This window comes from Sorex araneus, chromosome X, assembly GCF_027595985.1.
Source record: "Sorex araneus isolate mSorAra2 chromosome X, mSorAra2.pri, whole genome shotgun sequence".
Taxonomy (NCBI): domain Eukaryota; kingdom Metazoa; phylum Chordata; class Mammalia; order Eulipotyphla; family Soricidae; genus Sorex; species Sorex araneus.
In genome coordinates this window covers 299773226-299785840 of record NC_073313.1, presented here as the reverse complement: position 1 = coordinate 299785840, position 12615 = coordinate 299773226, and the positions used below count along the sequence as shown (strand labels likewise).

The 12615-nt window shown below is 34.0% G+C and overlaps 1 protein-coding gene across 4 annotated transcripts in view; it reads right to left on the bottom strand.

The window, feature by feature from the left end:
• Window positions 1–12615, bottom strand: part of CTNNA2 (catenin alpha 2) — a 1292108-nt gene that overhangs the window by 21660 nt on the left and 1257833 nt on the right. For 2 of the 4 annotated variants that reach the window (XM_055121537.1, XM_055121538.1), the window contains exon 18: window positions 8469–8612. The exons of the other annotated variants lie outside the window; for them this stretch is intronic. In XM_055121537.1, coding sequence (XP_054977512.1) covers window positions 8469–8612 — 144 coding nt within the window. The remainder of the gene's footprint in view (window positions 1–8468; window positions 8613–12615) is intronic. 4 annotated transcript variants of the gene reach the window in all.

Sequence of the window (12615 nt, the reverse complement as noted above, 5' to 3'; positions counted from 1 at the left end):
GATGATGATTGATAGGATTCAGGACTCCTGTTTCTGAGAAGGTGCAGATCTATAACCTAATAATGCTGGAATGAGCAAATACATTTGAAACTATTGTACCTTCCCTTCTTCAATCCTCCCGGAGGGAAGGAAGAAAAAGGTTCAGAGAACATACATGCCCCGGGCAAAAGGAGCACTTCAATCAGATCCACTATTTTCATCTCCTATCTCAGGACACATGTGACACTGTTTAGAGACATTTTGTTGTCACTAGTGGAAAAGTTAAGTTCCTGCAATCATGTAGGGGAGAAAAGTTAGAAATGTCCTACAATGAACAATTACAACAAGCCTCCTGCAACTATGAATTGTGCCTATGAGACTGAAATGAACTTTCCTCCTTCCCAGGACAGTATTTCTCAAAGTGTGATCCATGAATCATCTTCATCAGAACATTTAGGAATTGAATAAAGATTGATAATCTCTTTTCAGAACTGTGCAGGCCATTCCATCTACATTTTCAGCCATCACTTCACTGTTATTCCTCTACGACCCCTAATGACAAAGAAATGCTGTCTTGATAAGGGCAAAAACATGGGCTGGTTGTTTACACTGTATGCACAGTGCACCGCTGACATAGAAATGATGCAAATAGACAAAAGGCATCTACATCACCAAAGGAGACTACCATATTTGGGGAAAAGTAAGGTTCTATATCCTGACCCGCCCCCCTACCTTGGGAGGAGCCCATGTTCTCTCAAACACTATCTTTCTAAATTTACTGATTAAAAAAATAGCTTAGCTTCTTGTTAATGACTTTATGTGCTGAGTGTGTGAACACACTAATGCATTTCATCTGAATGACTAATTGAGTAAATACTAATGTCATTCACAATTTAAAGCTTTAAAAAATGGGGCTCAGAATTTAAGCACCTACCCAGGGTATTAAGGCAACTATTAGAAGTTAGCATTCATTTTTGTCCCATTTAATGGAAGATATACTGCCACTCCAACTCAGTCTCCTTATTTTCTTCAAATACTACATAGAGTATAAGCATTGTTAGCGGGAGGGATTGGCAATTGTTCCTCGACAGTCTCCTTTCCTACATGGAAAATGAAAAGATGGAACACTAGCAGTCATCTTGAGTCAAAATATAAATGTAAGAATATATCCCTCATCCTAAATATAGAAGACCTTAAAGCTAGAAGTGATCTAATTCCATTATACACTATTCTGATCTAGGAAGAACATTGTAGAGTTTTACCCTATATAGTTGAGTATTATGACATGTGACTAGCTCTATACAAGTTTATTAAAAGAATTACTAACTTATCCTACGCAATAAAATCAGTAATTCACTTGTAAAGAAAATTAAACCACATTATTTTAGCATTACTTCAAATTTCTTTGTAAATTAAGGAACTAATAGTTTCTGTTCTTCTGAAATAAAATTTATTTAGGGTAAAAGTGGTATTGCAAAGGGTAGGACACTTAAGCCCTGAACACTCCGAGGCTTGGTCCCCATATCTCACCATTAGAAAATATAAACTACATATTAAGGAAATTCATTAATTTCTTTTTGGCTGCAAATATTTGGTGAAGAATATAGTGAAATATTTCAAATAAAGTTTGGTACATTTATGTGGAGAGAATGAATGATAGAATAATATTTTAATTAAGACTATTAAAACATGGATCCTTACACATCTATCTTAAATTCTGAAGGAATCATTAAATTTTCCAGTGTGATAACAGTAAAATTTAAAAATGAATTTTTCCTAATGGATATTAGACAACTTTAAGAGTCGTAAGTTATTACATGCAGTGTAATAGCAGAGAAGATGAAAAAATGTGTAGGGAATATCACAGGGATAGTTTCAGAACCATTAAAATCTATTTTAAGACCACCAGGAATGAACCCCAAGTCTACAAAGCAAGCACTCACTGGCTTGTATTCTCTCTCTGTCCCCTCTATTATTTTTAAGGAGGAAATAGCATCTCCTCCACTGGATTGCATAGTGCAGTTTAAATACTTAGCACAGTGTTGGGAACACCTTAATTCCTGAATATATCTTAGCTTCAAGGATTATTCTCCAATAATTATTACATATTATAGAATCCTCTAATAATTTACAACATTCAATTAAACTACTCTTCAAGTGGTACTATTATTTCAATTAGAAAGCAAAATTTCAGAGATTAAGAATGCTGCCTCAAATAAATATTAAAAGATTAACAAGTGGCAGAATTTCTCCTGGATGCCACACATGGCTGAGTCATCTGGAGTACCCAGAAAGACGGTTGGTGAGACCAGCGCCTCTCCAAGCAGAGCCCTGGCAGTTGAAAATCTCCACTCCACAATCGTGCCATACTCGGGGCTGGACTCCATTGCGAGCATCTAGAAATGAGCCTCATGTAGAAATTAATCTGTTGAAAACTCAAAAATGCATTTTTTTTTTGGTTTTTGGGTCACACCCGGCGATGCACAGGGGTTACTCCTGGCTCTTCACTCAGGAATTACCCCTGGCGGTGCTCAGGGGTCCATATGGGACGCTGGGATTAGAACCCGGGTCGCCTGCGTGCAAGGCAAACGCCCTACCCGCTGTGCTATCGCTCCAGCCCCAAAAATGCATTTTTTTATGTGAGTGATGTCTCCTGGATTTCAGAGTCAGGGATAGGCTATCTCCCCACCATCTCCCTGTACTTCTGGAAGCCCCAGCAGTCCTGTACACTCTCCAAAGCCACCATCCACTTAAAAATTTAACTCTAGCTTTATGACCCTTTAAAAAATTTTGAACACCCTAGAGCACACAGCCATGCAGCATTTAAAACTCTACATCACTGATAATCCAGAAAGAGCACACTAGATTGAATGAGATGTAATGTAGAAGGCAACAAATCTTGATTAACAAAACAGAAACACAGAAGGTTTAACCTGTAACATTTTAATACAAGAGCTTAATGGTTCCATGGTGAGATATAACAATCTTTACTAACTTTCTTCTAAGGAAATATTTTTTGATAATCCTTGTAGCAAATTATAATAAGCAATATAAAATTATTGATGGCCTGCTGTGGGGGCAGGCTTAAGGAGTGGGTGGGAAGATGTAACGGTGATGGAACTGGTTTTGGAATTATGAGTATCTGTAACTATACTGATGATTTAAGGTTATAAAATTTTAAAAAAGAATCTTGCCCTATACCATACAGATCATAATAGTTTTCAAATAAACATTTAACTTGGTTATAATATTAATATCTAGGATATGCCATCAAAACTACAAAAACTGATTGTTTTCTGCTTGACTTTTACTCAGGTAAAATGGTAGATCTTGAGCAGAAAGTTTTTCCTGGCTTAGTGTCAGTTCTACCCTGGTAATATTTGCCAAAGACAGTAATAAAGGCAATCAATGGCACAATTATGTGTCATTGGTAATAAAGATCTCTTTAAATTAACATGCCCAAACTAATTTATTCAGTGGCAAATACTGGCATTCTACCAGTTGCTTCTAGAATGTGCCAATCTCTGCACAAACAAAAAAATATAGGGAATAGAGAGGGCTCCCTATTATTTATTGATCCTAAACAATCACAGAAAATTCTAGTAATCTGTAATAGAAGTTGGAGTTAAATCAACAACTCATTTATATAACAATATTCTGTTTTTAACACCAGGATTCATTTTCATGTCTTATTAAAATTCCTTTCTAGCACTTTGATCTTATGTCTCTAAGCATGCAAATTTCTACATAGACTGATACATATAAGACAACAGATGTTATTCGTGAAGAATAAGTAGACGAATTAGTGAATGATGCTTTGGGCATATTTTAAATGTTTTAACACAGTGCATATAAGTCAGGCCCTACATTACCTTTATTTATTTGATCACAATGTATAAATTTGTCCTATATAAAAAATAGCCTAATAGATTTACTAAGAAATACAGGTAGAGACAAATAATGCTCTGAACTGGTTCTTTCATCACTTATTTGGAGGGTATTATTTTTAAAGCTTCATATCAAAAAGTGTATTTACTTCTTATATTGGAATATGACAACTAAAAGACAAAGTATGGTTCTTTGATGTTTATAGCCTCATGCCATTCCTTCAAGTAGATTTAACAATATCTTGATTCTTCATACTTGAAAATTTTTTTAAGTATGGTGTATAAAACATACTTTATTTTTAGTTAACCAGTTTCCTTGAGGCATTTTTAGATTTACCTAGAAGATCTATTTTCCCAAATCTGTTGCTTTTCATAGTTCAATTATTTTTAATGAAACTTTGATGTGAAAATGAATCAACTTGGTACGTGCTAAAAACATAAGGGAGTTAGGAAGTTAAGAGAAAAAAATTCTTTATCCCCAACCTACCATTCAAACTCCATCTTTGATTTTTCTCAGTTCTATTAGAATAAAAGTCGCCATTCTCTCTGCTGTACAACCCTAACCACTCTTCTACGAAAAATTAAGAAAATATTGCTGATATCACTTTGGATAAATTTCTATTAACATGGTGATTATAATCTCCTAGAGTTACTGGTGTTTAAAAAAAAAAAGCTCAATTTTAAAATAGTCCTCCCAGTGTTGAATTCTAAACCAATCCATTTGTCTGATAAGATCCCCCAACTTTTCTCTCTGAGGGGAAGTGGCTTTGCCTGCAAAAGTCTTTTTTTTAGGTAATTACCTTATTTTACCCTCTTCCTGACTATAAAGTCTTCCTCGTGGTGTCTTTATACTTTCTGGTAGTATACTGCCATATGCAATTTTTTTAAAATCCAATTGAGACACTAAATTTAGTCTAATGAATTTTGTTAGGTACTAATTTACCTATATGTTTTCTATTCTAATTCTCCATGTGCATGCACAGAATAGTGACTGCTACGAATTGCATACTGTTTCATTATAAAATGTCTAAAATTATAAACCAGACAAGCACCCTATTCTAAAATATTCACTAGAGACATAACTAGAGAGTTTGATGGACTGGTTACCATCCATGTTATTGTTCTTCTGAGACAAACAATTTTCCTGTATCTATTTTCCTTCAATAATCTTATAACAATGATTTTAAGTATTACTTGAACACTGCAGGTAAATGGTTCAACAACACTGCTCCTTGCATGGTAAAACTGACTGATAATATTATCAGTCATTGCCATAAAGATAAATTTAGGTTTTGAATGAAGGTAAATTCTTGAGGTAATATATCTAGAATTTATTTTTATGTTATAATAAACAATAAGAGACATTTTACTGGCTTTTCTAAACCAGGTAATGTGGGATAGGTGATAGAGAAGTTCTGTTTTTGGAACTTTAGTCTCTGTAAAAGCCAGAGCTATAATATGACAGGAACATAGCTATCAAAATTCACAATAGCACCTTCTAAGTGAAGCAAAGTATACACTGCAAATCATCTAAGAATCAATAGCAACAGAGACTTTCACACATACACGTCCTTCCTCAAGTGTGGCTAAATCATACCAAAATCAATAACCTCTCTCTATGTATCAGGGAAAAACTTTCATCATGGACAGTTTTACAAAGAGATAAACATTTCCAACGTTGGCTGTTTGAATGCAAAGATTCTGAAATAGTTCTGAAATAGTACACAGAGACGTTTCCATTTGCTTTGAAAGTCTGGTTAGATTAGTGTTTGGAAACTTTCCATGACCGGCATATATTTCTAAACCTGTGATTGAGAACTCCAAAAAGATAATCCATTTTTTTTAACCTTAGAGCACTAGAATGTTGCAGAGTGTGAGAATCTCCTTCTCATCCTAATTTCTTCTTTATATCTTAATAATCACTGCAATTTGCTCAGTTAAATAGGTGTGTCTAATAATGCCAGAATATGATTAAGGAATTAATGAAACCTCCAACCATAGGCAATGACTTTTGAGTTTAATATACAGTCTGCCCCAAACAAAGTTATCCTCTGTATCATTTAGTGTTTACCTGTCCTCCTAGTGTACAAAATTTGAAACCACTATTCAAAGTTAGCCAAAGGCCTCAACTCCTTGCTAAGTCTTTCCCTTGTATAATACAGTCCACCTAAATCAGGTTATCTCTTACTTTATTGACACTGTTCTCACCTATAAGTTAACTGGCATCTGTCTAGTCTGTTGAAAATCAATTTTGCAGGAGTCAGGACTTAGATATTTTTCTCCCTAGCATATAAGCCAGTATTCACCAAGTACCTCTTACTAATTCTGCTGAATCCCACAAGAAAATCTCTGCAAAATAATTTTGAATTTTGTAGATCTAGTGAGATCTAACCTATTCATCCCCTAAAAGAAACAGACAATTTTTAATCTAAAATAACATGATTGTATGGAATAAAAATAATTTTCTGAGTACAAACTATCATAACTTATATTTCTCTTCATGTCTATTCATATCTCATTTTTGAACTGGTTCAGACTTAGCAGGTTAATCTAATATCATCCATTTAGAGAAAATGACTCAGTTTCATATATCATTAACCAAGTAAGAGTAAATCAAACAGATATGTAGCAGAATTTTTAAAGCCAAGTTTGGACTAGAGAGTTCCCCCCACAAGGCATCTCTTCAAAACTATGAAGTAATAGAAATTTAAAGCAGGGTAACTTTATGAAACACATTTAAAATCATCTCTCATCTTAAAAAGAGAAAACAAAGGCCCAAGATCAAGAAGTTACTGTGCAAAACCTCAATTACTCAATATATGAATATGAATACCCCAATTAATGCAACTTTGATTATAGTTCACTGCTTCTTTTTATACAGCACAACATATGTATGCGTTTTAATTACAATTTTCATACAAAATGGATTAAAAAGCACTGGACACCACCGTACATAACACATGCACATGAGAATAAACAAGTGCATGCATAATGCATTCCATGAGAGACTCTCTGAATTGGCACAAGTGCACAACACAACCGTTCTTAACTCACGAAATTTCGAGATGATTGTTTCCAATGATTAGTTTGTAAAATATAAGCATTTCTTACCTGGCAGCTGTATGAGGAACTGATAAAAAACATTAAAAACTTGAGCTATGATTAGACATCAGATGTTTCTCTGAAACTAAAGTTTTGCTTCTTCCTATGTTTCAGTGGTGTCTAGCAATTTTAGTAAAAAGGCAGACCAGAGATGAATCATGCAGCTTATTAAGGCTTTGGCATTGTTATACCCACATTGCAGTGTTAACTGCAGATGATTATTACCAAGATATTCTTATTAGCTTCTCTTAACTCTGCTTTACCAGTATAAGTCATTTATTTAGGTTAGAAAGCATAAGTGGGAAATTGCTATATTACCCCAACTTTGATATTTTAAAAAACAAAGGTGTAATATTAATTTTTGTGCAACAAAAGTGAATTATCTTAGTTGTGGATTGAAAAATTGAACAAAGTAATTAAGATTTCCTTAAAACATCCAACTCAACTACCCATATAGCACTATTTATAAATATATATTTCGAAATAAAAATTCTACCCTCAGAATATAGTTAATAAATTCCCAGGAATCTACAACAAGATGTTTTCAATCCCATCCCCTGACAATATGTCACCCCTCCTTAAAAACACCCACCCTGATGCTTTAGCATCTGTTAAAGATTTAACCACCTCCATGAACTTCCTCTGCCCTTTTATATAAAAGCTCACATCTTGACAGTTTTAATAGGTACCCAGGAAAGAACAAGAAGAGTGGGGGAGAAATGCTCATTCCAGTTGATCTTTTCATTCTAAATACTAAGGCATATAAAAGAATTAATCAGTAATAATAGAAACCCAAATGAAACAAAGAACAGCAGCTTTTCACAGCTCTGAACTACTATAAGAAATCCTACAAAACAGTGTCAGTGTTATGATATGCAACACACATACACACGGAAAATTTGGTTGTTACTCCTTGAAATATATGCATCCTTTACCTTCCAAGACTGATGATTCTCTTAAAATACATAATTTAGTGTTTGCATTAGCAAGGTTGTTTTTGTTTACATCAAAACCAAGTTGTTGCTCATACTGATATATCTGTTTCTTTAGTTTTGTCCCATAGTTTCGGAAGAGCAGACTGATTCTGGAACAAACCTCAGGAAAAGGTATTCTGTGATCTTGAAATAATCTGAAGAAGAATCTGAATATTCTCCTAACGAGCCTTTCCTAGAGAAGCCCACCAAAGGACAACAGAATGGATTCATTCCACATTTGCAATGACTTTCAGTCCCAATGGGAAGAGAGATTGAGGAATAAGGAAATTTAAACACCACTTCCACTTCGCAAGTTTGGATAATGCATGAAGAGTGTTATTTCTCTTGTGGAACTGTCATTAAAGACGAGCAAACTGGACCCTCTGCTCAACTTGGTTAATAACAACAAAGATGAGTTCAATAGATATATCTTTACTTCCTTGAAACCCCATCCCACCCCCACCCACTGCTTTCAGGATTAATTTTCACAACGAGACAGAGTAGATTAGAAAGCAAAGTTACTCACCATGGAGGAATCACTGCTTCCACTCCCGAGCGGAGCTCCCTCAGCACAGGTTGGGAGGTGGGTAGAAAGTTGACTAGCCCTGCCCCCATCTATGACATCACAATCTACCTCATAAAAGGTAGTGAAAGTGCTCTGAACTCCTGTCTGATTTCCGAGAGATACAGAAAAGAGAGAGTGAGAGAGAGAGCAAGAGAAAAAATAAACGTACCCTATTGGGAAGGGGCAATCGGGAGAAAGAGGCATCGAAAGAATATGGTGCTGAAAGAGATAATGAGCGCGCCTCAGTGATATTAAGCAGCTTGGCCATTTGATTCCTCATTGGTTCTCTTGAACTGGATAAATGGACCATCTGGGAGAAGGAGAATGAAACCTTGCCAAGCATTGTAGGGGACAATTGCAGCAAGTGTCATAAGGGGATGAATCCGATATTTAAAGCATTGTAGATCACCAAGAGAGAAAGCAAGGGCGCAGCTCTTATAGCCTGGAACAGTATAGTATGGGGGGTCTCAGATGCCTTTTTTGAAAGTTCCATGGCCCTGCTGTGTGACCTTCATCAAACCCTCTGCACATCTGGCCAATACATGGTACTAAAGGGATACTTACCTCTTGCAGTGGGATTATTGGAGAACATTAATGCATTCATTGTTTCTAGAACTGCAACTCTTTTCATTCTTCCATTGTGCATTCAAAGGGTGGGTTGTGTGACAGACAGTTAAAAAGATACACCTCTAACTGATGCCTATTTATAACTTATATGTATCTAAATTGTACCTTCTACATAATAAACTACTGTGGATATTGGCTGTTTCTGTGTGTGTATACTATATACATATATATATGCATATATATATATATGAGGGTTGTTAGATTCAATGTTTAAAACTGAAGTAAAATCAAGTGGCAAGATTTCTACAATCAAAAGATTGCCTTCAGAGTCACAATTGACCGTTAGTGGCTCAGCAATGCTACCTGACCCAACCTTTTTGTCAGGTGTGATTATTTTATAGTCACAGCATTATAACTTTAATTTTGGGTCTAGTTACTTTGAGAAATCAGGAAAGCAGTACCAAGTCCTTTTTTTAAACGAAATTTTAGATTAAAATTATGAACTAAAAGTTCATGTGTATATTAAGGCAAGACAAAAGGAAGGGTGATAATGAGAGCAGGCGTCCTGAATCCATATAGTAGCCAAATATTAATCTACCCAACGGACCGCATAAAAAGTGACACCATCCCTTTGTTCACAGTAACTTTTAACTTCCAAGCTTGTAAGAATGGCATGAAAATCGTAGCATTATAAAAAAGTGAAGCTTGCTCTGTATGGAAATAGAATTTCTGCTGGGATATTTTTTGTCTTAAGCCAATAAACTATTTCTAATCTTAATGATCTTAGTTCAATAAATGTGTAAGTTTATTAATCACATTTCAAAATTAAGCAAAATGGGAAGATTAGGTAGCATTTTGAAATAAAATGACCACTAAATAAAAAAATCTAGATTTGGCACAGAACTTCCATCTACTATTCCAAAACAATGATTTAAGACCAAAAATGTAGGTCGTGACTCACATGTATGACCATGGGTTCAATTACTGTTACCACATAGACACAATGTTAGAGACAACAGAAAAATATCTGACATTTAAGAAAAATTAGTCTTTTTTCCTTATATTTACTTGCCAAATACTTGATATGTTATTCTATTCCTACATTGAATAGTTTTAATTGCGTGAAATTTCACACTTAATGGTGTTAGGCAGTCTAAATTTGTTCAAATATTACATATTGTATCATTCACTGGTTGGCTAATTCTTACATTTTTTGTGATGTAATAAATCCCAGTTGGCTTTAAAAGTCACTGACATTTTCATTGTAAGGAATATATTCTTCATTTGCCAGAATTTCTAGTTTCAGAAATGATTGCTATGTATTAGAAGTGTATTTGGGTCATCACACCTCTCATGAAAATCTTAGCAATTTTAAGATTAAAATACATTGTCCATTCTTCTAATGAACATATGAAGATTCTTACTGATCAACAAAGATATCTTCTGTCAAAAGCAGTGGATCAGAATAAAGTAGCGTTAAACACTTGCTAAATAATGAGATACAACAAACTGGATTCAGCTTATAATTAACCTAAGGTATTTCTTATTTTCTATTGTTTATTTGGAAATGGAGCATGCTTCAGGAACCCAATGCAAAACTAGGCTGCATCAAAAGGATGCAGGGTGGTGAACTGTGCTGATTATTTTAGGAGAATTTAGTAGGATTGATTGTGATAATGTCTTTAGTTATGATATTAGTTAAAACTTTCTTTGACAAATAATGCAATAGCCAACATCAGATAATTTCCAAATCCTCTTAGGATCTAGCATTTTAGTCTTCTGACAACCTTCATGAAAACTGTCTTTCTGAAATAATGAATCTGATGCATATTCCATGATGTCACAAATAATGAATGCATTACCTTGTGAAGACAAAATATGAAGTGATTTTAAGATGTTGAAATCCCAATATTTTAGTCATAATTGTATCATTCTGATCAGGTAGATACTGGGCTGGTTTCACTTTTTTTGTTTCCTCACTAAAATTATTTTGAAAAATGAACTTCTTATAACTGAATTGATCGACAAGTCAGTTGGAAGGATTTCTATATTCCAAAAGAAAAAATATTGTGGATATATTTCCGAAGTAACTCATCATAAAACAGATGATGAAGCATTGGCAAGATATTTGACCAAATACTATTATTGAAGAAATGCCTCAGCAAGAAGTGGTAAAATTAATTTCTACATATTTAAATCAGGAATTCCTTGATAAAAAGATCCTATTTTGAGTTTGACTTATGATAGAACTTCACATAAATATGAATATTGGACTGAAAAGATTATATGACTCTTAAGATATGAGACTTGACTGGAACTTCTCCAGGATATCATTAGTTGTAAAACAGATTTGCAAAAGCAAACAGATGAAAGAGGTCAAGAAGCAGGTTGTGAAGATTTGACAGAACATCTAGACAAAGTTTCAATCAATTTAATTATCAGCAAGATAGCTAAGCAGGTAAAAGTATTTAGACAAAAGTAATAAAATAAGATATAGTATTGATGATGAAAAGCCAAGATTAAAGTTTAAGAAGGCAAAAGCATATTTTAGGAAAGTAGGATAGGAAAAAATATTTGAAATATATTTATTGCCCAAAAGCAAAATGGCTATACAAGATAGAGTAAGACAATGCAATTTTAAGCAATAAAAGAAAACAGAACTAAGAAAATTCCACATTGTCCATCCAGAAGTTTTCCCTATTTGTTACACATCAGAAATAATGTGGCACATACATCTTGTCTAACAGCTATGAAAAAAGCCTATTTTATAAATCATAAATCATTTAAATTAGGCTAGAGAAAGCATTTGACAAAATCTGTAGGGACAATGTAGATGATAGTAAGTTAAACACATTTTTATTTCTAGAATGTAGTAAATTACAAAAAACACTGAATGTACAGAGATAGCCATTAACACACTGCTACTCTAGCTCGGAAAGCTAAACAGTAAACTAAAAAAAAAACAAATGGGAAAAATGATACAATAGACTACTACAGTAAAAGCACAATGGACAGAAAAACTATCCTTTTCATGGCAATCACTTTCTATTAGCCACAAAGAACTTTAAATGCCCTCATCCAACCAGTATTTAGCACCATGTTTTTTACGTAGTTGGAACACAATAGAAATGCTGAATTCATTGAATTAGAAAACAATTTTATGTGAACAAGTAAATAAAACTCTTTGAAGCTCTGTTCATTGCTTCACTGGAAATCTGAAACACACGGTACCTATCACTGAATTCAAAATTCTGTCAGTTTTCCTATGGGAGTTTCTTTATGTATTGCACTTTGGGTTATGTGCAAAATCCAAATTTTAATACAAAATTGTAAAAAATCATAAACTATAGATGTTTTAATATTTCTGTAAAAAGTATATTTTAATAATCTACTTGTTCACATTTTCACTTTTTCTTCAACTTCCTTCAGTCTTGGAATTCTTGGGATATGTCCAAGCATAAGCAAGAAAAAATAATCACAATTCATTCAGGTAACCAATTCAACATAATGTGTTTCTTGACTAGATCTAATTAATTCAAGT